At 42.9% G+C, this 27104-nt stretch overlaps 1 protein-coding gene across 1 annotated transcript; it reads right to left on the minus strand.

Moving 5' to 3' along the window:
- Nucleotides 1–236: 236 nt before the first annotated feature.
- LOC108574698 lies at nucleotides 237–26908 on the minus strand. Its single transcript, XM_017937322.1, has 7 exons — nucleotides 26854–26908; nucleotides 6476–6722; nucleotides 5402–5601; nucleotides 4427–4630; nucleotides 3296–3523; nucleotides 2579–3039; nucleotides 237–2033 (listed from the first exon to the last, which is right to left on the minus strand). Exons 1-7 carry the CDS (start codon nucleotides 26906–26908, stop codon nucleotides 237–239), a joined length of 3192 nt encoding a protein of 1063 aa, XP_017792811.1.
- Between the last annotated feature and the right edge of the window lie 196 nt (nucleotides 26909–27104).

The raw sequence follows: 27104 nt of genomic DNA on the forward strand, positions 1-27104 counted from the left end.
GTTAAGGCTCCAATTTTTACCAAAAAAATATTTTTAAAGCGTTCTCTTCGTAAAGCCATGAAATTTCCAATGACCAACGTTACAGCTGAGATTCTGTTACACGTTGGACGGAATCGAATATAGTTCACAACACAACTTTCACATACATAAATATATAACAATTGATCAACGTTTATAACTCTTGAACAAACGAGAAAGAAACTTCAACACGACGAGATTCTTCACTTGGTATCCCGTCAACGTTCCTTTTCGATAGAGAAATGCGGTCTTCCCATGTCCTCCTCAGGTATCAGAGGAATGTACCTCGTCCTAGGATCCTTCTTCTTCTCGTACGCGTAAGGAAACACCATACTTCTTCTCGTGGAACTCCCTACAACCTTGCCGCTCCTAGTTTCCATCAGCCGAGGAATTTTCTGAATATGCGAATACGTCGAGATGTCCGAACGATTCTCCTTGATGTCGTTCGAGCTCGTCGACGACAATTCCTTCGTCTCTGGATCGATCAGCGGTATGTACTTCCTCTCGTCTTTCCCCGAAACCTCTTCAGAATTGTTTCTAGAGCCCTTCACAGTCGCACTCTCCTCTTGAATCACCTCGATCTGCTTGTCAGTGGCCACACGAGGCGACGTAACTTGGTGGGAAATGTTGAAGGGAGCTTCCTGTGCTTGAGCATCACCTTTGACCCTGATTGGTACCCAATCGTCCACCTGTGGCTTGAAAGTAGTGCTCTCTGGATTGTTCTGCGTGGACCAGTTGTACTGGACATGTTCCCAGTTCAGAGACCTCGATACGTTGCTGTCTTTCCTCGAGAGAACTGCGTTCAGAGTGGTGGAAGGTTCTATAGGCACCCATTTGTCGTTTTCCGGTTCAGTTTGAGTTGAATTTGACAGAGTCTTCTCTGGATAGACCGCTTCGACAAGCGCAGGCACTTCTACCGACGTAGCACCAGAGGAATTCTCAGTTTTCGTTTCTTCCTTGATAGCAAACTCAGTTGTTCTGCTGTTAGCACTCTCTTCGTCTCGATTTTGTCGTTCGAAGCTCTGATCGGTGTCCGTGGTTAACTCTGTTTCCTCAGACCCTCCTTGATCCTCTGAGACGATCTCACCCAAGGGTGGAAAGTACTTGGGTTCCTCGTAACGCGATCCAGTGACGAAACTAGGCGTGTATTGAGAAATGAGCGGAAGAAGCGTTTGTCTCGCGTATCTTTCCGCCTGAGCCAAGATTCCGGCCAGTCTCTCGGGCAAAAATTGCACGGTGAAGCCTCTGGTAGTCGGAGAAGTCTCCTGAATCTCGTCCTTCTGGTTCTCCCGACTGTGAACTTCGTTTCTACTGTTCTGTCTCGCCGAACGTGGCCGTAAGATCGGCTCGGTGATCTCTGGGAACTTCAGAGACCTGCCTGTTTCCTTCTTGTTCACCTGTAACACCGGTTCTCGGATTTCCGGCAGGAACTCCGTCGTTGCTTCTACCGAGGGATCAGGCGAGGGAGTTTTCGCGAAGAAATTCGATCCAGAGAAGCCTCTGCCTCTCTCTGCATCCGGGTTCTCCAAAGAATTCGAGTCTCCGTCGGCGGATATGTCGACGATGTTCCAAGGATTGGAAGAACTTGGACGACTGCCTGTGTCTTCGAAGTTGTTCGTCTTGAAACTTTCTTTCCCCTCCATTACTCTGAGATTCTGTTCCTTGGTGAACGGACCCAGGCCCTTTGACGAGGAAGGAGTTCTGTCTTTAGAGTAAGTTTCCACGGAGAAACTGTCCTTCGTTTCGTAGTTCTGCTCTTTGGTAAATGGACCGATGCCACCTTGTTTCTCTTGCAACAGACGTCCTAGGACTGGTGACGTTGAATTGTCTGCTTCTGTGGGGACGTTGCATTCGCCAGCGAATAGGGGAAGAAAGATGGGTTTGCCGGACTCTAGGCTCAAGCCTTTCCTGCACACGGAAAGAGTTTTCCCGAAGCTGTCGACGATGGCCACTTTGTCGATGCTCCAGGACACTAATCCTGAGGAGATCCAGCCGCTGTACGCTGTGTATTTGATCTGAAACACAAAGAGCGACAGGTTAAATTTCCTCGTAACGTAATTAACCCTTTGCACTCGAAATTCTTTTTATTACGGCGAAGTAGCAAGCAAATTGGAGCTTGTTTGCTAAAATATTCGTGAGATTTTTTCAAACTAACGTAGAAATAATTGTAATTAACGAGGGGGTCGACGTGCTTTAATTATAACATATGAATATGATTAAAGTATGAAATGAAAAATAGGATATGTAGATCCTATATGCACTTCCATAACACATTTTAACTGCACGTCGCATGACTTTCTCAAAGAAAATTCGCATTTTCGATTTTCACAATTTTCTTTCCAAGTCGTCAACGTCACTTTCAGTTTTTTTCTACATAAAAGCAGATATATCGTAGAAAGAGCTAAGCAGTCGTCTATTTTTCGTCTACGCAAGTGTATTGCATTTCATACCATTTTGAACACAGCTTCAACATCCCCCAAAAAATAGATTTTCTTCACAATTAATTATTTCCCAAAGTAGAAAACAACAAGGCTTAAACCCGTCTTCGTCTAGTTCCTACCTCGATAGCCTCCAAACTGAAAATTGCAGGGTGCGGAACGACGATCTTCTGCAGAACAGATCCCACCAAAAGCTCCTCGTCCTTACGCGTCATCGCGAAACTGTCGTTGAAAGCTCCCTCTCCCACCATAGTAACTTGCAGCTTGCCGTAACTCCTGGTAGGTCTTTCACCTCGGCTGTTGTACACCTTAACTTGGTACTGATGAGCGCAGAAAGGCTCTTCCTCCCTGGTGACTAAGTACAATTGTCCTCTGGCAGGAGATTCGTCGCTGTAATAGCCCATGTCGCCGCAAGCTCTGCCCATTCCGCTCACTCCGCAGGGGAAACACTCTCCGCGAAGAAGACCGTCGTAGCCGTTGTCGCAAGGAAAGGCTGGGAAGCGACATTTCGGGCTGACAGAGTCCGTGAAGAGTTTGTACGCTCGTCGATGGTTGCACAAGGATCTACCCTCGACTGCACTCGCTGCAAAAGGACATATTCGGTGAAACAACTATCTACATCAATACTCAACGTGTCTTTAGGCGACACTTGACGACGTGTGTACCACCAGGTGACCCGCTTTCTTTCGGGCGAAGAATTCGATCCGCGTTGCGGAGAGAAGGTAACACTAGCCCGATACTCGTGAAAAGATCGCGGTGTACTCTCTAATCTCTGATTTATCGAACCCCTTCGATTAACAGCGTTTGTCGACATAGAAAGGGGAACGTGCTTTACTTACACCAGATGATATCGGACACAGCGCCTAGGAAGAGATTCGAGCAGCCTGTCTGCATTCTGCCGCCGTTCGGGTAGAAGTCCACGTCACCCATAGGCTGCCAGGAACCTAATCCACCCAGCAACAGCTGTTCACCGTTGCTGTGTATCACGTCCACGAAATTTGCATCGGTTTTGTCGAGCCGGGCCCGTGGATCCTGAGTTTCGAACAACGGTCCGGCAGGATCCAATCCTGCGAATGATCGTTTTCGTTGAAGCTTTCGATTAGAAAGGATCCGAATAAAGTTATATTCGGAAATACGAACGGAGAATCATCGTAGCGTGTGAACGCGAGCTTTCCAACGACCATTCTGTTGCACAACGTGGTTATCGTCGAATTAAGACAACGTCGGGTTGATTAAGAATCGAAAGTTCAACGCTGGATCCTTGAACGAACGCGCGAAGGAAAATCGTAGAAAACGAAATTCACCCGGGCTGGCAAGCCAGCAGAACGGAGAGAAGAATTTCTCGAAAGGTGGGGACTTGGATCGATCCGGGGCTCGAGGAGTCGTTGACGCGTGGAAAACGAGGAAAATGTGAAGGAGACGGTGTTAGAAGCCAGAGGCTAACTTTTGCACAAGTCCTCGTTACAGTTTCCTCGGTGAACGGTAGATCGATTAACACATCGATCGCAGAGGGTTGCCCAATCCTTCGTCTTCCTCCGAGCCTTTCTCGATTCTTCTCTCGCGGTTGCTGCAATCGAGCCTCGAGCCTTTCCACGTTTCCTCATTTCAATAAATAATCCGCGAAACGCAACGGAATGCATAAACTTACGTTTCCACCTGGGCGATTAACTCATTTGCTTGTTACAGTGAATCGAGTATTTTCAACGATTTCGTAATTAGGTTAGGTTGACGCAGACCGATTGCTTGGACGTGTGGGAAAAGAAGTTCGATCGTTTCCAGTGGTTAATAACGAATCGCGACTGCGTTCTCCGGGTAATTGGTGGAAGGAAACGGGTCCCCTTTTACCAGTGGGAGTGTACCTTTCGAAGGACAGCGACATTGTGGCTATCGGTTGCACAACTGGAGCGCGATAACTGCGTGTCCAGGCGAGGTGAGCACAGAGAGCAGAGGAAAAACGATAATCGTCGTACCTGTGATCCTGGAGACGTTCGCTAACTCGGCGCCAGCGAATCCAGCGACGTGCGCACCTAGACTGAACCCGATCAGATGAACCTTCTCCAATGGTACGTTCAAACTTCGAATTAGTTTGGCTAATTGTCGGCCGACGAGACGAGTGTTGGCCGCTGCCCTCACGTAGTTGGGAACTGCGCTTCCTGGACCCCAATCGACGCACACTGAAAGTTCAAGCTCGTTGAAGAGCAAAGTCAGGCTGATATGACCGATTGTTTGGTTCTTTAACCCATCTGCATCCGTAAGCGGAATATTCCGCACATGACGATCGTCACCTATCACCAAGCGTGGACTATTCAGGCAAACCATATAAGAATATGGGTGGATTGATGTTGGCGGTGATGCGGGCCAACTGTCAGTTGAACGCCGCTGATGTCTGAACTCAGTAGCATAGAGTCGTGATGCAAATGGGTTAAAGAGTTCTAGAGGTTTTATGAAATCTCGAATGTACAGGAAAACATTGCGAAGGTTTTTTTGGGAAGAAAGAGGTGGTTCTAGAGGTTCTATGAAATCTCACAAGAATTACTCTAATTTAAAATACTTGGACACAGCCGCGTCGGTGTGTTTGAAGTTGTGATCGATCGTTCGGTTTTTTAAAGATGTCTAGAGGACATTGTCAAGGAATATTGTTCTTTTTTTGGGAAGAAAGAGATGATTCTAGAGGTTCTATCAGAACGTTGTCAAGGATTGTGTTTTTTCTTTTAGGAAGAATGAGCACTGAGAATTCTTGGCAGTGACGCGTCGGTGCATTTGAATTTCTGATCGATCGTTAGTCTTCGGGAAGAAGCGAATGATTCTAAACGTTCCATAAAATCTCAAATGTAGAAGAAAACGTTGTCAAGGATTGCCGTAATTTTTCATTCGATACTTTGTGCAATTATCGTCACGGAACCGCCATTTACGGTAACCACGTTCGCCAAGAACGATCTACGAACCTATATTACATTCGTGCACCGTCATTAACGCGGACCTCATTTCGTACACCCAGACGTGATCGCAGCTGGACCCGAATCCGTGTACGATCACCTTCGTAGGTAGATCAGGATCTATGGCACGGTGTGCATTGTCGTTTATATCGTCGGCAAGAACCTCCATCGGGATCGATCTCGCCTTTCTGCTGCCGTACACTAGAAATCTGTAACCACACGGATCGAGAGCGGACAGTTAGCCGTGCGTTTCACCGTATTTCGATACCTTTAATTAACAACCATTTCAACACCGTACTCGAACAACCAGTACCGATCTTAATTAAACACCGATTCCATATTAAAACACGTGGGAGAATGTTGCAAGGTGCGCGCGAGGCTTGTTAGCGGTAACTAGGTTAATTCTAAACAAATATTTGTTCGGTATAATTCGCCTAACCGAGCCGTCTCTTCTCGTCGAAGAGAAATGGAAATTGCGAAGGTTCACGTGAATTTCTTCCTCGAGTAAAGGCATTATTTTATCTACTTTACAGGCGCAGCTGCGCGCTCTTATTTCTGCAAGAAGCGTAATAAAGATATACAGGGTGTCCTAATTGGTTTTTATCAAACTTCCACGGTATATTCTACGAGCATTAGTAAGAAGAAAATGTTATACGAACATAGGTCTTTCGAAGCTTCCTTAAAAAGTTACAGCAATAATATAAAATAAAAAGAGAGTGGGCCGAAATATGAGTAAATTAAGCCTCAAACGACCAATGTCTATGTAACATTTTCTCTTTACTCATACTCGTAGAACACACTGGCAAAGTTTGATGAAAAGAAAAATCGGGTCACCCTGTATATTCGCTAATACGGAATATGTATTTCTTTCTCCGCGATATCTGAACGCTGCGCCATGCGAAATAACGGGAATGAAACGCGAAGAAAACGTATATTTTACCGGGGAAAAAGGAAAAATAGAGTGCAATTGCGATTGTGAACAAAATTCAGCCGAGAAATCTGGATCCGGAATGTGGATAAATTGCAATTCATTAAAAAAGAAAAACAAAGAAACAAGAGAGAACTGTATTTCTACTTTCATACCTGGTGCCGACGTCTTTGGGGGGCGACGGGAGCATCTCCAGGTAGCTGAAGGGTCCGGTGTCCTCGAAACAGCCGACATCCTCGTAGCAGACCTTGGAGACTTCTCTCTTGGTCCTGTGATGCAACTGCTTGTGCAACGACCATTGTTTCATCGATTCGACCACCGCTCGAAAGATTTCGGCGTCGTTCTTCTCGTCCGCGGACTCGTCGAGGCGCGTCGGCCATTCTTGCGCCACCGCGGGATCTCCTGTGAAAGTGAATCCTTCTAACGCACAATTCCAACACCTCACATTCGTACTTTGAAACACCGCCACGCCAGATTTACAAAAGTTCTCATTGTTCTAAGCATATTATCGTTATTTTTTGGAATTAACACGTTCGATGCCGGATAAATTCTGCGTAACTTGTCCACGGCGCCGAAATGAATTTCTTTTTAATACAGCGCACTGCGATATGCATAAATAATACGTCGACAGTGGGAAATAGAATTATTTAAATAAAATTTTACAAATGTCACTATTTATTCGAATTGAACGCTTTTGCTAATTCTTCGAACAAGCGGTATGTTCGAGAGTGGTGGCGCAGGATTGTCGCTGGTTCGGGTTGTTTGCTGGTATGAAGTCGCGGTGTGGTGAGGTTGCACGTATTTTATTATGTTAACATGTTCCGTGCCGCGTGGGTCGCATACGCCCCACTCTGGACTTTCCGTTCAGGCCATTTCATATTTCGGCCTTTTCCTTCCGCTGACTTAAACTCTGCAACTACGGCGATAATTTGTTGAAACAAACATTTTTCCTTCGCTCTATAGCGTATCTTTCTCTCGATAAAACAATGATTTTTGCAATCTTATAAATATTCGAAGACGTATAGGGCGAAAAGCAAAACTGTGGGGCGCATACGACCCACGCGGCGTGAACGGAAAGTCACCGAAAATCGGTCCGGCGCGGAACGTGTTAAATGAAAAGGACTTTATTTTGAAGAGTGGTAGTTTATGCGGTGTTTGTCTATTTTCCCTTTTTGATCTGATGTGCGCCGCGTTGGTGCGCTTATTTCTAAAAAGGTTTAGGGGTATAAGGTGGTGGTCTCCGCCAATGGGAACGGGTCTACCCCCTTGGACGGTCCTCCCTGGCCCGCGAGCATGCCGCCCACCCTGGAATTTCCAAGTTGGGAAGGTATACAGCCCGCAGAAAAGTTATTTTTCTGCAGCCATAAAACGCTTCCTGGGCTTCGTGGCCAATTTGAAAGAAAAATTAATTAACGCGAAGAAGAAAAGGGGCGCGTTGAAAAATAGCGTAAACAGGCGTCCATAAACCCAATCCCTATCACTAATCTTGGCACCGCCGGTCACCGACGACCGTCGTGGCCCCGTTGAGGAAACTATACCAACGCGGCAGTGAACGTGTTAAACGAAGATAATTGGAAAATTGACAAACGTTCGCTTCATTCAGGATGGATACACAGCGTGTCTATAAAAGAATGCACCTACTTCTCTTTCTTCCTCAAAGTAATCGGTGTGGGCATGTAACGAGCACTGGTTGCAACTCAACCGCGAAAGTTTCACTTGATATACAGTCCGTGTGTGTGCACGCTGTTATTGCAAAGTGGCACCGATTAAAGAACAAAAGAAAATGTTCGTTATCGCACTTCAGTTTTACGAAGAGTAAAAATATCCAGTCTCTGTTTCGAGAGGTGATCTGTACTTTTGCGATAGGAAGCATCGTCGCACCACATCACGAGGCTGAAAATAAATTTTTCAACAGCATACATCTACACCAACTCGCTGTACGTTAAATCTTCTCGCTCGGTGCTCTCGCAGTCAACGTTTAAACTAGAAATAGAATGCGAGGAGTTAACGAAGCAACGAACTGCGAAGAATTATCCAGCTTTTAACGTTCATTCGAGCGAGGAACTGTGAAAACGTCTAACAGCATATTCCTCCTTGTGTGCACTCTAAAATAGCTTTTAATTCTCACGTGTAGAAATGCAAAGAGTCTCGATCGTTCCGCGTCCTGTTCTCCAAGCCCTCCGGCAGATACACCACGTCGAACCAGTTTACCAAAACTGGTGCGTCGGACGTATCGGCTATTTTATCGAACGATCGAGCATCCTAATTGTTCGGAACCGAGGAGGAAATGAAAACGAACCACAAAGTCTGGCGGGACGCTCCACGCACCGCGGACCAGATTGATAGATTCGTGCAAAGCTTCGTAACGGTTTCCTCGGCTCGTTGCACCGTTATTAGCATAACGCCTGAATAACAATCTCCTGGAACGCGAGGCGATTCTTTTTTTCTGGCCCGAGACGCGCAGGAAGACACCGATAAAACTCGAGGCGAAGTAAGCCACGGAGAGGCCCCGCTTCCTTTTTCTCACGGAGAGGTTTCGTTGGATCAGAAATTCAACGATCGAGACGTTGCCCAGCGTCGAATCGAAAACCTGCCCGACAGAGCCGTCTGTACTCGTGTTCGCCGATAGTCGTGAGAAGGGAAAGTTAGATGATCGATAAGTCGAACCCGCGCGCAGCTTGTCGGCCAGGAGCATTAGAAAATTGCTGGTAAAACGTCGCGTGATTTATCGACACGTGTCCGCCGCGGAAGGTGTAATTAGAGTTGGACGAGGTAGCAATCGAACGGATCAGAGGACACCTTGGGAGTATCGCGAGGATGCTGGAAGCCTTGCGTAGCCTTGCGCCGAATATCGCGGACCGATTCTATCGCGGTGATTTTAACTGTAAAGTGATGATAATTCATTTGTGTGTTAAGCACGAGGAATTCTTTAATCCTGTCCCGTACCGTTAGGAAAATTGCTACTTGTCAACTTGTTGAATTTACGGCGAGAACACGGAGTGGAAGTAAGGTTGATCAATTTTTTAGTCTGACTCTGTTATCTAGTGGGTTGGAACGAAAGTTCGTAGCGTTCGTCCGTCAGAAAGATGACAAATTACGAAATTGCCTGGATGATGGCGAAAGATTGTGATCTATGTATGAATACCTAAACATCGTCTAATAAAAGAAAAATGCTTCTTGACCCTGTAGCAGTTGTCCCAAGAAAATTAGCTACTCTCAAATAAATTAGCCTCTCTGTCTGGTTTAATTTGCAGGAATGTGGTTTCTGAGAAAAATCAGCTTGTAAAAGAATATTTAGCCCACCCTTCATACTCTCATAGGATCCTTCGCGCAATTCCCTGCCTAAGGTATCATTTCTTCGTGAGAAAAATTAAAACATGAAAATTGCTACATGTCGCTTTTGTCGAAATTACGACGAGAAGAGCAAAAAGTGGCTTCGAAGTAACGTTGGTCAATGTTTTATTCCGACTCAATTATCTACATTAATAAAAGAAAAAGAAATGCTTCTTGATCCCGTAGCAAGTTGCCTCGAGTGATTACACAATAAATTATCCTCCCTGTCCATTTAATTTGCAAGAACGTGGTTTCCGAGAAACCAGCTTGCAAAAGATTACTCAGCCCACCCGGTATATTCTCGCAAGATCCTTCGCGTAATTCCCCGCGGCCTAACGTATCATTTCCCCACGGGGAAATTTAATAGACGAAAATTGCTACACGTCAATTCGTTGACATTACGCCGGGAGGAGTAAAAAGTGACCTTGAGGAAACCTTGATCAATCTCCCTTTTCTAACTCAATTATCCTCCATCCTCGGAGGATCCTTCTTCGCTCTTCGAGAGCAACCTGTGGCTCTCTGTGTGACCTGAGATTGCAGGTAAAAGAGTGAACGGTTGGAGATTTCGAGGAGCGTCACCTGAACTTACGACCTATATCCACGGAGCAGCGTAGAAAGAATACGGCGCGAGACAAGGATCGCGAGTTATCTCGAAGAATAAGCCGCGGCGAAGAGGAAGGAGGAGAATGAGGGGAACCAGTTCTTGGGCAACGGTTTCTCGAGATCTCGGGAGATCCGTGGAATACCAGACGCTGCGAGTAACGAACGGCTGCGACGTTAATAGGATCGTCCGCGATAGGAAACGATCGTGAAACTCGGAGCGACGTCTACGGGGGCGGGACGCGAAGCGACTCGGGAGGAGAGAAGAAAATCAGCCGAAGAAAGTTGCCGGTGGTTATCGACGAGTCGCGTGGGTCAGCCGAGATAAGAAAGAGAAACTCTTTTTTTCTTTCTTGTTTCCCTCGGACGATTATCGCGTCTCGAGATCGGAAACGAGCGGAAGTCTCGTGTTTTGCCGCCATTCCGCCAATTTCAGGCTTCTTCGCGAATAGTATTGTGTACTCTTGTAAGTAGGAGATGAGGAAGAGTTCGAGACACTGATTTCCTCGTTGTTGTTTGCTGCTTTGGATGGAGCCCTCGATCCTGCGCTCACGAGGAAGGTTGAGGCGGGATTTTCTGTGTGTCAGACGCGAGAAATTTCGTTGCGTCTGACGTGTATAGGAAATCCCGCCTTTAGGCAACCTGGAAGCTCGAAAAATTACGAAACCTTGCGTAGAGGTAAAGTGAGTCGGTTTTAAGGGGTGAAACATCAGCCATTCTGTGCTCGAATGTCTTTAGACTCGCTTCAACTCTCCTCTATAACGTGATACTTCTCTTTCCGTCTTCGTCATCGCCTAATACGATCGTAGATGTCTCCATCTCGAACGAGCTCCGAATTGTAGGAGCCAATGAAAAATTGAAGAGACCAAGAGAAAATGGAATCCTCGATAGAGACTCTAACCTTCAATAGCCAAGGCTCCTTCGTTCTCACGCAGTGTGCTCTTGAAATTCTCGCGCAAACTGTACACTCTCCTCACGAAATAGGCAGATTGGAAAAGACAACGATCTACCAAAGTTAAACTCCACTTTCATTCCGCTCCGCCGTTTTCTCGCCTTCCTGGAAGCCGCCCGGTCGCGCCTAATGCCGCACAATTTTCTCCAGACATTTCTCAGCGAGGCTATAAAAGTACGGGTGGAAAAATTGTCGCACCCGCACTACCGATAGCTATCCCGCGGATGAACCGACCAGACCAGACCAGACCAGACCAGTCTGCCCCGATGGAGAAATTGGGAAAAAGAAAGCCAGCAGCCCGAGGGATCGGAGCCGTGAATGGTCAGCTAGATCGCGGAGAACGGCTCGAGTCGCTCGGGTTTTTTGTATCCTCGTGAACACGAGCTCTCGGTCTGGGAAAAAGAGCGCGGTCTCGGGAGCAGGGAGAGGCATGGAAAAGGGAAATCAGGACTGGCTGGTATGTGTGTGTGTCGTGTCTCTGGGGCAAGCGTGTTCGCTCGTTGAAAAAGCTGGTCTCGTGACTTTCCAGCACGCTGGTTCGCCGCAGAAAAATCAAAACAGGCTCGCCTTTTGTCCGGTCTAATAGGGTTCTGCTAACTAGCAGAGGCTGTGTCAAGGTTCGACTGCGCCAACGACTGACCGTTTTACGCATCGACAATGACAATTGGTACGTGACGCGTCGCTGACGAATCGAAAACGAAGAACCTAGCCGCTTGGGAACGAAACTCTGCCGTTTCTTCTAACGTTCGTGGATTTCGCCGAGGGGGAAACGCGAACATTCGAGCTGTTGCGTTTAGGAGAGGATTGTGACATCGTGACTGCTCGAACGGAACGACGTTTTAGGTAATGATCGACGATCACCACGGGTATTCCCCTTCATTTTCGAACGGTTTCCCCGACGAGAAATGTAATTTGAAGGAAGATTACCGGTGGTCGGAGCGTTTTGCAAGAGGTGAGAGAGGACGTTCAGCCGCGATTATTCGTTTGAACGGTGTAATTTGAACGGCGATTCGAACAGCTAGAAAGGGACGCGTGTCGAGTAATTACCGCTGTTAACGGAGCTTCAATCTGAGAAGAGGCGCAGACTCTCGACGGCGCTTGAGAAATCCATCAATTACACACCTGGCGGGATCGTTAGATCGTTCGAGGAGCGTGTATCCTGTCGGATGACAGTCGGACCAATGGTCCGGAGAGTACTTCCCCTGCGACGGAATTTCGCGAGACTCCGTCGCTGCCGGATCGACGCGGTTTGCGTAATTCGCGGAAAAAGTCTGGCGCGATTACGAAATACGGGGAGTATCGAGCTGAAATTGGCTACACCGACCGAGTATCGGCTTCCTTTTTCTTCCACGTCCGGCCTGAACGTTCCAATAAGGCAAAAATTCAACGCTGCGTTCTTGTTTGCACCATTGGATAACGTGGCTCAACTGGTTTCGAGAAACCAGGTGGAATTAGATTATGTCACTGCGATTGTGGAAGTACGATTGTCAGATAAAAGCATTTTTCAGAGATGACGTGCGCTTCCGCTCGTATTAGGACGCTTCTCGAATGTGAAGCGAATCTAAACAGTTGTTGCAAAGTTATCGAGATCCAAAAAATTATTCAGTTCGGAATCTTGTGGAATAACGAGCACGTATATTTTTTTTTTGAATTAGATAATTCATAGTCCATTCATAAGTTTCAAAGAAAAGAAAATAATTAAAATTTGCTTTTTTTCGGTGCACCTTCTTCCCTAATTTTCATAAATTGAGACTTTCTGGATAAATGTGTAAAACGTAGGTATTGTAAAATATTCCTAATTTTCATAAATTGACATTTTCTGGATAAATGTATAAAACATAGATATTATGAAATATTCCTAATTTTCATAAATTGACACTTTCTGGATAAATGTATAAAACATAGATATTATGAAATATTCCTAATTTTCATAAATTGACATTTTCTGGATAAATGTATAAAACATAGATATTATGAAATATTCCTAATTTTCATAAATTGACATTTTCTGGATAAATGTATAAAACATAGATATTATGAAATATTCCTAATTTTCATAAATTGACACTTTCTGGATAAATCTATAAAACATAGATATTATGAAATATTCCTAATTTTCATAAATTGACACTTTCTGGATAAATCTATAAAACATAGATATTATGAAATATTCCTAATTTTCATAAATTGACACTTTCTGGATAAATATGTAAAACGTAGGTATTATGAAATATTCCTAATTTTCATAAATTGACATTTTCTAGATAAATGTATAAAACATAGATATTATGAAATATTCCTAATTTTCATAAATTGACACTTTCTGGATAAATATGTAAAACGTAGGTATTATGAAATATTCCTAATTTTCATAAATTGACATTTTCTAGATAAATGTATAAAACATAGATATTATGAAATATTCCTAATTTTCATAAATTGACACTTTCTGGATAAATGTATAAAACATAGATATTATGAAATATTCCTAATTTTCATAAATTGAGACTTTCTGGATAAATATGTAAAACATAGGTATTGTAAAATATTCCTAATTTTCATAAATTGACACTTTCTGGATAAATCTATAAAACATAGATATTATGAAATATTCCTAATTTTCATAAATTGACATTTTCTGGACAAATGTATAAAACGTAGGTATTATGAAATATTCCTAATTTTCATAAATTGACATTTTCTAGATAAATGTATAAAACGTAGGTATTGTAAATTATTCCTAATTTTCATCAATCATAAGTATTATGAAATATTCCTAATTTTCATAAACTGACGTTTTCAGGATAAATACATAAATCACAGGTATTGCGAAATATTAAAAGAAATCGGTGATAAATTCTGTTTCGCTACTAATAGATTTCAGATGTCTACTTGCAGCATTAAGGCGACGATACGACACAAACTTGAGGGAAGAACCGTAATTTAAATCATATAACACTTTGTAGGTGTCCCACTACTCACCAACTCCGCTGTATGCACAGCGTGTATCAACGCTTTGTCTCGTGGAAATGTTTAACGAGCTGTCGGAATCTGTGAATATCGGTATCGTAATGGAAATCTCCCGTTCACAACGAAACAACGACCACGCGGCATTCTACTTTCGGTCGTCGGAAGAATACGCTCCTTTTAAACGCTAGTACGATTGGTAAGATTAACGAAAGCGTAACTGAAGGAGGGCATGCGAGATCGACATCAATCGCATACGCAATCAATTCGGCGTAGATGATTCCTGGACAACACACGATCCAAGCTTTCGAAATCGCTTTGCTACATTGCTTCACCTTCATTAGCCGTAATGGGGCACCTGTGCCTGCATTTACGGTCACCTGTCGCCTAGTACATACGCTCCACAATGTTGCAATCCGAACGTTTCAATCGGTAATTCAACTTTAATTCGTTTCACGAACCCTCTCGAACCTCTTTCACGTTTTCCTTCTTCCTCGCTGCGTCGCGATAACGGTGACGCGATACGAAACTTCTGACCAAGAAACTAGCGTCGCTTTTGAGCCAACGAAAGCGTCACATAACGCAGCTTGACTTCAAAGAAGAATTTCAAGTTTCCATTGTATTCGAAGATTCTACTCATCCTGCATAGCGATAGAATTCTCCGTGGCTCGGAATGCAAACGAACGCTCTAACGTTGAGGTAGGGAAGAGATCCTGTATCGAATATCTGGGTAAGGAACACAGAGGAAGCGAGCAGTCCAGAGATTTAACGGTACAAAGACACATTGGAAGCTTCTTGCAACGGGATTCCTTCGGAAAGATCTCCGCCATTGTTGCGACAGTCGTGACTGATCCTACCTACTCCGTATATTATTCATACGAATTCACTCTTCGCGACGCTTAACATACAATCGAAATAGTAACTCGAATAGTAACAATTTGTTCGAACAATATGGACAAATGAGTCACTTTTCGAAAGCAACTTGGTACAAACTTTCACCCCTCTACAGTTCAACAACGACAGTTTCCGTTCGATACCGTGGCGTTTACGTCTCCTACACGTGTGCATATCGGGTGGCGAAATTTTTTCGGATCAAACTTCGCCCGTAATACGAAGTGTAATGGCAACGAACTTGCGGTTGCTATGATACGAGAGAAGAACGACACTGGCAAAAGTTACATTCGATACTTTCAACGTCCTCAGATACCAACCACAGCTAGCATCGTTTATATCAGCCGCAAATCCGTCACAATTCCCTGCGTATTATTGCCCTAACTTTTTAACGAACCTTCAAGCAACCTGTTAAGCACTCGGGTACTAATTTCCGCGTACTTGGAATATTGCACTAGGTGCCGTCTGAAGACTGAATGTATTGCGTTGAGAGTCTGACTGAATCTTTATTATTCCTAATGTAACTGATGGTCTGTGTACTAACACTCCGTGGTCTTCAGCTAAGTCGGCCTTCTTATCGAGTCGTCCTTTCCCCAAATCTTCTAAAATTTGAAGAAGAAACGCGAAGGGAGGTTGTTAAAATTACTAAGTGACCAACCCCGTATCACACCCTTCCATTGCGCCCGGAGCGCGTCACGTCCTTGGAGCGGGGGTGACGAAGCTGGTCCTTGAAATTTGACAACAAGAGGGGAAAACCCGGCCAGGGGTTGACTGACTCTCCGACTAGGCCTCGGTAATTGCATCGGTTTCGAAGACCCTTTGGGGGTGACTTTATGATACCTTGCCTTACCGACTGGACAATAGCCTATTCTTTAATATTTGAGAAATTCTACGTGCCGCATGCTGGCTGCAGACCGGTCTGCTAAATTAAAATAACGGTTTGCTGAACTAGAAATCACGTATCATAAAATCGTCCCCTTGCTGTCCTAACACAACCTATGTTCGTACGACATTCTTTTCATACCTACACCTAAAGAACACACTGGCGAAGCTTGATGAAAACCAAATTGGGGCACCCTGTATATAACTTTATGCAATTTGTTACGCGAGAACAGAAGCGCAGGAAGCAACCGACAAAAACGAGCGACGCAACAGCCGCCATTGTGCGGGTATCGCGCATCCGGATCGCGATAAAGTTGGACGGATTTCCACGACGAGCAACGTCGTTTGCAACGGGACAACGGTGCGACAAAAGAGCAGTTTCTCGCGCGAGAAGAATAGCACGAAAGCTCGATCTGGGTCACAGTCGCGATGAACTGGTTCCGAGAAGGGACGCGCGATTTTCGATCCGACGTTAGATCTTTCGAAGGATCCTGCAGCATCGGTGGTTGTTACTTGAGCAAGTTGACGAGCAAAGAAGGTGGAACACGTCGGAGAAGGGTCGATCTCAAAATCGGATAGTGGCACAGTTTCCAGCTACTCGAGGTGACTGAACTCTGCCAGCATAACCGCCGGCTCTTTTATCTAGCCATCGCCGGTGTCTCTCCTTGTTTCTCCTGCTCGAATCTGGTAAATTCACTTTTCACGGCCCGAAAAACTCGTAGGTTCCTTGGGATTCTCGACCGGACCACCTCTCGACGAGTGGAAAATCGTCGAGCGTGAGGTTATTTAACTGCTACTCCTGGCACCGATAGATACGTTCCTGACCTTAAAACCGAATACCTGTGGCCTGGCCTCTGACCATTCGTCGCGGGAACCCGTTAGGGAAGTCCGCGTGTGTCTGATCTCGGAGATGTTCTGTTACGTTGACCGATATCGCGTACCTTAAGAAGCGCGCCAGATGAGGAGAAGTAAAAATGAGCGAACGAGGAGACTTCTTCCGAGGCGTCTGGAAGAGAGGACCTTGATCCGTGGAAACGTAAAGGAGTCTAAAGAGGACAAACAGCAGAGGAATCGGATTGAAAAAGGCTCTACTAGTGGTTACTGGGAGAGATAAGAAAGGAACGAGGAATGTTTCTCGCGGGCGGAACGACTTTGCATCTGAAAGGATTCACGCGGAAAGTGGACAGATCACGTGACGATAGTAGTCGATGAAAGTTACCGATCCTTACGACTACGCCTTTCGCGTTTCACCGTTCACGAGGATACGATAAATCGCCTCTCAAGGTCTCCGCTCGCAGCCGCCTCTCCGCAGGCCGTAATCAGATCAATTCAGAGAAGTGGATTCGTTGAAACGACACTCTTCTCTCGCGGTAACCCATTTCTGTGGCCATTGGGGCTACCAACTCGCATGATTTTACGATTGTTATCGGGTTAGATAGAGGACATCTGTCTCAAGGTCCAAACTGTTCTACTTAATTGTTAAATAAGTGTGACGAAAATTGAAGGTCAGTTTAAAAATGGTAAATGACTCCGATGAAGGAATCTGAAGATTCGCGAAATCTAAATTTCTGTGACCATTGGGAGCAACCTGCATGATTTTACGATGATTATCACCTTAGATAGAGGACATCTGTCTCAAGGTTGAGACTGTTCTACTTAATTGTTAAATAAGTGTGACGAAAATTGGAGGTCAGTTTAAAAATGGTAAAAATCTGAAGATTCGCGAAATTTCTTTAAGGAATCAGAAATGGTAACTTCTTTCTGTGACCATTGGGACCAACTCGCATGATTTTACGAAGGTTATCGCGTTGGATAGAGGACATCTGTCTCAAGGTTGAGACTGTTCTACTTCCTTATTAAATAAGTGTGACAAAAATTGAAGGTCAGTTTAGAAATGGTAAAAATCCAAATCAAACGGAAGCAACAGCTAGCACAATTTTACGATACTTATCACCTCGGAAAGAGGACGCAGTTTCAACATTGAAATTGTGCTACTTATTAAGTAAACGTGGTAAAAATCGAAGGTCGATCAATCTCTTTCAACGCGAGGTCAGTTCAAACGTGGTGAAAATGTCCGACAAAAAGTGTAAATTAGAACGAGAAATTGCGCAAACGAGATTTATCGAGGTGATATATAAAGTTTAATTTTAACGAATTGCTCGGTACACTTGAAAATTTCTCGCGTCATCGTGACACAGTATTAAACGCCAACGTACATAAATACATAGTTAATAAGAGATCACGAGTCAAGGGGTTAACGGCTGTTTCTTTTTCGCATGCCGAAGCGTAGGTTGGCGATGTTGGAGGTAAATTTACGGGGATAAATGGAAGGAAGCAGGAAACGTTTGTGGCCTATAAATTGGAACGAGCACAGGCAGAAGAAGTCGGAAGATCGCGAAACAGCTCTCACTGGCATGGCGCAGCGATGAATTTCTAACCGGAAGGCCGCAAGTTGTAGAGGAAGTGGACAATAGAGAGAAGCTCGTTCTTTCGCAATTTCTACGACGTACGATATCTGTTCGAAATTTTTCAATCCAACTATTCTCCGCAGAGAAAGTTTCTTTCTGAAAAAAATCAACAACAGAGGCAAGTGATCGATCGATCGATATTCGAGGCAGCGAAGGTCGCGAAGGATGGAAAACGAAACGGCGATCAAGAGAAAGTTGGCGGAGGTGGTGAACGGGAATAGAAGATGTGAAAATTGAATTTTCAACAGACGCCGTACACGATAATTGGAAGAGGGTGCGGTTTTAAGTATTACGCTTTCGAGAGATACTCGAGCTCAAATAACGTTTAACTTCGCTTCAACTTTCCAAATTGTACACACGTATAATACTTGGACGGCGATCTAATCCGGTGGTGATGCTCTGGAAGATGAGATTCCGTTGTTTGTCGTTGAAGGATTAACGCGCCTCCGGAGGAACCGTCGAGCGTGCGAGTCTCCTCGTCTGGTTCAAGGTGTATCGTTGGATGATCGAGAGGATCCGTGAAGGAGAGTGGAAAAAGGAAACGAACGGTGCGGCGCGCAGTTTGCCGGAGAAAGTACCGGCTAACTTGGACTCTAGAAATTCTCGACCTCTTCCTACGCTCATCCGAGCACGCGTGAGCAACACGTTCTACGGTGATTCCGGCTATGATTCGTCAAACTGTTCGAACCCACGTCCGGTTGCTATCTCTTCTGGCCTCCTCCTTCGCTCTTCGTCTCGCAAAAGTGTGTTAACCGAGACTAAACGTTTCGATCGTTGCTCTTTTCACGACACACGTCAGAGTTTTATCAGAGATTGCCCGAATTCCAAGGCTGTCTGACAGAGCACACCGCAAATTAACCCTTTGCCGTATAACAACGAGTCAGACTTGTGTCAGAGATTTTGGTCAGGATCTGATAGAAACAATGAATTTTAACCCCACTGCGTTCTTCGTTTTCACTGTACACTTAAGATTTTTGGGTGAAAAAGGACCTAAGGCCTTATGTGTAATAAGTTTTCTTTCCAACGCGACATATGAACTTAGACAATAAACCTGATAACAGCAAAAATGACTGAAGATGTAGAAAGGCGGTGGGTCAAAAAAGACCCGAACACCGTTCTACGGTTAATTCCAATTTTCGATTTAATTTAGAAAACTGAAGATCGGCAAATTTAACTTTTGCTTAATATAGTACTAAAGTAGTAAATAACTGACGCTTAGATGCACAGTCGGGAAAAGAAATCATGCGTAAAGGGGTTGAGCAATTGCGTGTATTTCGGTAATTGGTATTTTTACGGTGTTACAAGTTAGAGGCGCGTGGAAACGGGAAGAAACGAAGAAGGACGATGATTGGAATGTTTAAAATGAGATAACGACTAAATTACGCAAGCGTTGTTACACTAATTCCGCCTAACTTGCGTCGTTTTCCTGTCAGAACTCATCAGCACCGATCGTTTTATAGTCACGCAACTATCGCGGAATAAAGTCGCGCAGATTATTAAATGAGCCATTATCACGCTAGGAACATTCGAGATGCTCGTGTGAATGGAGTAACAGGTTGTAGTCACCGGAAACGAGCAATCTCTCTCTACCGATAAACTTGTAGAATCTGTCCTTCGTCTAACGAAATCGGTATTTCACGGTGCATAAACACCACAGAAAGATCGTCGCCTTGCGCTACGAAATAAAAATTCACTTCCTTGGAATCGTCAACGAGAATTCCGAGAAGTACGGTGAATTATTTCACCGGCGAATGATCGCCTTTTACTTTAATCGCGACACGTAACAGAGGTAATTCGATTCTCGTTGCGCGATGAATAATAGGAGTGTGTCGTTGATCTCGAAAGAAGTCTAGCCTTGACGAGGAACGAACGACGGGATTTTCTTCTTCGCCGATCCGCGCGCATCATCGACTCTTCTCGCGCGTTGTTCCGTTCTCGTTCACATGGTAATCAAGATGACTCGGACCTTCCGACACTTCTCCTCTTCCTTCCGTGTTCCTCTTTTCCACAGGTTTTTGTCGCAACGCGGGCATTTCCGCCCCGGTGACTGCGATGACACCGAAATCACCGACAGAAAGGAAACCAGGGAAACAGGCGGTAATTATGTTACCAGAAGTGCAACGACAGCAAAGGGGAAGCAGTTGGTTGTTTGTGATGGTGGAACGGTATTTGAAAATTACTTTGCACCTCGATGGACAAACGGCTAACTGCTACCCGCAGCTCCCCGCGATCGTAGTCATCCCTGTGCGGCTTTCTAGTTAATTCGTAACTCGGAGCTTTGCGAGTAGGAACACGCGTCCTCGCGTTTATGATTGATAACGATACGGGTACTGAGGAAGATCGTCGAGTGATAATCACTGGCCGATATTGAAGAAACTTTGCTGTTACCGTAGTATCGTAGAGAAAAATATTTGACACGTATTTCTTTTTAGTGGCAATCGTGCACACCAAAGATGGAGGCAACGAACTTCTCTGTTTTAAGTTTCCTCCTTCCAATTTGTCGTTGACAAATACTCTAATCCCTGATCATTTTCGAGATATTAGGGCGATTCAGGACGATTTTCACCCCTTCACTGTGGACGTTTAAACAAATTTTGAAAAGTGTCGAATTTTTTTAAAGAACTATTATATGCAAAATATTATTATTTCGAGTAGGAGATTAAAGAAAGGCTGATTAACACGTAGGTTGACCAACGACTCGCCTCTATATTTTACGAAACTTCCATCGAATATAGCGATGGTGTGAAGTACGACTATTTTCCCGAGCTTTCGAAACTAGAAATCGAGTATATGTCGAAATAAATTAGCAAAATATGGATATCGGTTGAAACGTTAAAAGCACACGGGTGTCCTAATATCACAGTGACCCACTGGTGCGCTGCTGAATCATTTCAATGGCAGCGCAATAGGCGACTGCGTGCGTCACGAAATTCGTAGGTTTCGTATACGAGCGGATGACTGTAGTTTGACACGCGTGGTCCTGTGATCCTCTGTCGTCAAGAGAGAAATTACGCAGACGGAGAAAGGCGGCGCAGAATTCTGGGCGAAAAAGGGTCAGATCCGTCACGAGTCAGTTGACAAACCTGATTCGTGTCAAGAGCCGCCGACGACGTGACACTTGTATTAGAAGAATCGGTCGCGACACGGACAATGAACGTAATATAACAGTCCAGACGATCCAACGTGTACGACGCCGTTCAGAAATAATAGGAATATTACATTTCTTCGCTCAAGCATCGCACACTACCGACCGAAACTTTCGGATCACTGTGCATTCAAAGTTACGCAAAAATTTGAGAGAATTCTTTAAGAATTTTTTAACCAGTCCTTTATTACCCAAATTGCTATTAATTTCCAATCTCGAAGAAATTAATAGCAGATTGAATATTAGTGCCAAATTTTTGACTAGTAGTTTCCAAATTACTTTCCAATATTTCTCTCGTAACTTTTCGATTCCTGAGAAAAATAAGAGAGAACAAAATTTCCTTATTGTCTTATACAATGGCTCGAATAGATCTCAAATTTGCAAGTTTTCGCGTAAAGGCGATACAAAGTTAAGAAATTAATAGGAGATTCAGTATCGCTGTAAATTTGCAGGTCCCAAATTTTTGACTAGTAATTTCCAAATTAATTTCCAATATTTTTCTCGTAAATTTTCGATTCCTGAGAAAAATAAGAGAAAACAAAGTTTCCTTATTGTCTTATACAATGGCTCGAATAGATCTCAAATTTGCAAGTTTTCGCGTAAAGGCGATACAAAGTTAAGAAATCAATAGGAGATTCAATATTGCAGGTAATTTCCAATATTTCTCTCGTAAATTTTCGATTCCTGAGAAAAATAAGAGAGAACAAAGTTTCCTTATTGTCTTATACAATGGCTCGAATAGATCTCAAATTTGCAAGTTTTCGCGTAAAGGCGATACAAAGTTAAGAAATTAATAGGAGATTCAGTATCGCTGTAAATTTGCAGGTCCCAAATTTTTGACTAGTAATTTCCAAATTAATTTCCAATATTTTTCTCGTAAATTTTCGATTCCTGAGAAAAATAAGAGAGAACAAAATTTCCTTATTGTCTTATACAATGGCTCGAATAGATCTCAAATTTGCAAGTTTTCGCGTAAAGGCGATACAAAGTTAAGAAATTAATAGGAGATTCAGTATCGCTGTAAATTTGCAGGTCCCAAATTTTTGACTAGTAATTTCCAAATTAATTTCCAATATTTTTCTCGTAAATTTTCGATTCCTGAGAAAAATAAGAGAGAACAAAGTTTCCTTATTGTCTTATACAATGGCTCGAATAGATCTCAAATTTGCAAGTTTTCGCGTAAAGGCGATACAAAGTTAAGAAATTAATAGGAGATTCAGTATCGCTGTAAATTTGCAGGTCCCAAATTTTTGACTAGTAATTTCCAAATTAATTTCCAATATTTTTCTCGTAAATTTTCGATTCCTGAGAAAAATAAGAGAGAACAAAGTTTCCTTATTGTCTTATACAATGGCTCGAATAGATCTCAAATTTGCAAGTTTTCGCGTAAAGGCGATACAAAGTTAAGAAATTAATAGGAGATTCAGTATCGCTGTAAATTTGCAGGTCCCAAATTTTTGACTAGTAATTTCCAAATTAATTTCCAATATTTTTCTCGTAAATTTTCGATTCCTGAGAAAAATAAGAGAGAACAAAGTTTCCTTATTGTCTTATACAATGGCTCGAATAGATCTCAAATTTGCAAGTTTTCGCGTAAAGGCGATACAAAGTTAAGAAATTAATAGGAGATTCAGTATCGCTGTAAATTTGCAGGTCCCAAATTTTTGACTAGTAATTTCCAAATTAATTTCCAATATTTTTCTCGTAAATTTTCGATTCCTGAGAAAAATAAGAGAGAACAAAGTTTCCTTATTGTCTTATACAATGGCTCGAATAGATCTCAAATTTGCAAGTTTTCGCGTAAAGGCGATACAAAGTTAAGAAATTAATAGGAGATTCAGTATCGCTGTAAATTTGCAGGTCCCAAATTTTTGACTAGTAATTTCCAAATTAATTTCCAATATTTTTCTCGTAAATTTTCGATTCCTGAGAAAAATAAGAGAGAACAAAGTTTCCTTATTGTCTTATACAATGGCTCGAATAGATCTCAAATTTGCAAGTTTTCGCGTAAAGGCGATACAAAGTTAAGAAATTAATAGGAGATTCAGTATCGCTGTAAATTTGCAGGTCCCAAATTTTTGACTAGTAATTTCCAAATTAATTTCCAATATTTTTCTCGTAAATTTTCGATTCCTGAGAAAAATAAGAGAGAACAAAGTTTCCTTATTGTCTTATACAATGGCTCGAATAGATCTCAAATTTGCAAGTTTTCGCGTAAAGGCGATACAAAGTTAAGAAATTAATAGGAGATTCAGTATCGCTGTAAATTTGCAGGTCCCAAATTTTTGACTAGTAATTTCCAAATTAATTTCCAATATTTTTCTCGTAAATTTTCGATTCCTGAGAAAAATAAGAGAGAACAAAGTTTCCTTATTGTCTTATACAATGGCTCGAATAGATCTCAAATTTGCAAGTTTTCGCGTAAAGGCGATACAAAGTTAAGAAATTAATAGGAGATTCAGTATCGCTGTAAATTTGCAGGTCCCAAATTTTTGACTAGTAATTTCCAAATTAATTTCCAATATTTTTCTCGTAAATTTTCGATTCCTGAGAAAAATAAGAGAGAACAAAGTTTCCTTATTGTCTTATACAATGGCTCGAATAGATCTCAAATTTGCAAGTTTTCGCGTAAAGGCGATACAAAGTTAAGAAATTAATAGGAGATTCAGTATCGCTGTAAATTTGCAGGTCCCAAATTTTTGACTAGTAATTTCCAAATTAATTTCCAATATTTTTCTCGTAAATTTTCGATTCCTGAGAAAAATAAGAGAGAACAAAGTTTCCTTATTGTCTTATACAATGGCTCGAATAGATCTCAAATTTGCAAGTTTTCGCGTAAAGGCGATACAAAGTTAAGAAATTAATAGGAGATTCAGTATCGCTGTAAATTTGCAGGTCCCAAATTTTTGACTAGTAATTTCCAAATTAATTTCCAATATTTTTCTCGTAAATTTTCGATTCCTGAGAAAAATAAGAGAGAACAAAGTTTCCTTATTGTCTTATACAATGGCTCGAATAGATCTCAAATTTGCAAGTTTTCGCGTAAAGGCGATACAAAGTTAAGAAATTAATAGGAGATTCAGTATCGCTGTAAATTTGCAGGTCCCAAATTTTTGACTAGTAATTTCCAAATTAATTTCCAATATTTTTCTCGTAAATTTTCGATTCCTGAGAAAAATAAGAGAAAACAAAGTTTCCTTATTGTCTTATACAATGGCTCGAATAGATCTCAAATTTGCAAGTTTTCGCGTAAAGGCGATACAAAGTTAAGAAATTAATAGGAGATTCAGTATCGCTGTAAATTTGCAGGTCCCAAATTTTTGACTAGTAATTTCCAAATTAATTTCCAATATTTTTCTCGTAAATTTTCGATTCCTGAGAAAAATAAGAGAAAACAAAGTTTCCTTATTGTCTTATACAATGGCTCGAATAGATCTCAAATTTGCAAGTTTTCGCGTAAAGGCGATACAAAGTTAAGAAATTAATAGGAGATTCAGTATCGCTGTAAATTTGCAGGTCCCAAATTTTTGACTAGTAATTTCCAAATTAATTTCCAATATTTTTCTCGTAAATTTTCGATTCCTGAGAAAAATAAGAGAAAACAAAGTTTCCTTATTGTCTTATACAATGGCTCGAATAGATCTCAAATTTGCAAGTTTTCGCGTAAAGGCGATACAAAGTTAAGAAATTAATAGGAGATTCAATATTGCAGGTAATTTCCAATATTTCTCTCGTAAATTTTCGATTCCTGAGAAAACTGAAAGAGAACAAAGTTTCCTTATTTCCTTATACAACAGCGTGAATAGATCTTTCGAAGCAACAGTTTTCGCGCAAAGGCGATACAAAGTGGATCAGCAGAAAATCGGTGTCAGTAAACTGTCGTAGACTTTTCGTGTTCGAAATACGGTCGTGCTAAAAACCGTCTTTGTGAGCATTTCGAAAGTGGGCTGTTACTGAAAAAAAGAAAGCGTTTGCGAACCGAACATTGTTTTGATATGTACAATATAGATCCGAGTTAATTACGAAAGAAAGCAATTAACGAAGCCCCCCACGTGTACGCTCTCGAGATTTCTTTCATTGTTACGAAAAATCTTGCGTATCTCGGGGACATCCCACGCGTTAATCATTCTCTCCGCTCGGTTACGCTTCCCCGTCTATCCGGGAATCCCAGGACGACCACGATTAAACCAGCTCCGTAAAGGACAAGGAAAGTAACTGGATCCAGTTTCACGGTCACGGGCACAATAAAAATTTATGTACATACACGTACACGCCGCTTCTACACGCTCTTACGTTATACAAATATCACCGATTACGCGGTGCACGTGAATAAAAAGTTCCTCGAACTTTGTCTTCCTCCACTGTGCAATTACCACAGTTACAACATTGCGGACGTTAATGTCCCAAGTCGTGTGCAACAACTCCTACTTTTCCCCCATTTTCCTTCGCCTAACGAAAACCGGAGATCGTTTCACCGATTAGAATTTTTACCAAGTTTCGCGATTCGAGACTTACTTTCGCCTAAACGAAGCGTCGCGAGGACGGTGGAACGCCGATTTTCGAGAGGATTTGCACGAAGCGTGTACACGATATCAGCGTCGAGACAGAGTCGCTTTCACTGACTGTGAAATAGCTGCTGCGACGAGTTCACGAGCTGTCCGTGAAATTCGTACCTAGACCGAGTTTTCATCTCCGTCGCGGTTCACCGTCTCCGCGTAATCGACCATCGGCATAAGAATAAGAAGAACGACCAGCTCTATTTTTACCTGTTTATCGTTTACCCCCGTGTTCCCTGCAATCGTTGCTTTTTACGAGGAGCAAGTATCTTACGAAACGACGAACAGGAGATAAGTTTCAATTTAACCGGGGAGGGAAGAAATTGAACGTTTCTACGGTACGATCGTTGAAGCGATGTCGAAACGAACGTGAAATGAACAGTTACGAGTGCATGCATTTCGTTTCGAAGGGAAAATTCCTTGGGCCTCGCCCAATCGGCCAAGTGAAAACGGAGTTCGGCGGTTAAGAAACCCGCTTAAAATTTAAGACGTCGCCGCCATCGGTGACCTCAGCGACCGATTACATGATTAAATAATTGTCCCCGATTCGTTAACGGTTCATAGAACGGAGTTTTTACCAGGTATACGTTGAGGGAATGGAGAAGTACGACAAAAGTAAGTCACCAGAACGTTTGCCGTTTACCTTGTTTATTGAGTAGCCCTCTCGAGCGACTAACCCTTTCAATTTACGTACGCCGAGATAAATGTAAAAGAAGAAAGCTGTGAAAGAAAAACGTACCATAGAGGCTGATGCATCCGAGTATCCAGAGACTAAACAGGAGTTTGCCAATCATCTCATCAGACGAGTATCTTCTCAAAAATCCATAGTCAGCTCACCCGGTTTCGAAAATCCAAAAGTGCTGCCCCACGTGTTCGCTGTTTCCGCGGCAAAATGGAATACAAAGACGCGCCGCGGCTATCAGCTTGCTTTCGTTCTATCGACAGCCTGGTGGTGGACGATGAAAAATTCGGGGGAACAATGGAGAAACT

This window comes from Habropoda laboriosa, unplaced genomic scaffold, assembly GCF_001263275.1.
Source record: "Habropoda laboriosa isolate 0110345459 unplaced genomic scaffold, ASM126327v1 scaffold203, whole genome shotgun sequence".
In the NCBI taxonomy this organism is placed as follows: domain Eukaryota; kingdom Metazoa; phylum Arthropoda; class Insecta; order Hymenoptera; family Apidae; genus Habropoda; species Habropoda laboriosa.

What these genes read in the sequence shown, in the direction of transcription:
- LOC108574698 (XM_017937322.1), bottom strand. Translation starts at nt 26,908, where the DNA reads ATGATTGGCAAACTCCTGTTTAGTCTCTGGATACTCGGATGCATCAGC. An exon ending in GGTGCACGAATGTAATATAG is followed by an intron (nt 4,631 to 5,401) that starts GTTCGTAGATCG and finishes TTGAACTTTCAG; the next exon opens with TGTGCGTCGATTGGGGTCCA. An exon ending in GAACGTCTCCAGGATCACAG is followed by an intron (nt 3,524 to 4,426) that starts GTACGACGATTA and finishes GATCATTCGCAG; the next exon opens with GATTGGATCCTGCCGGACCG.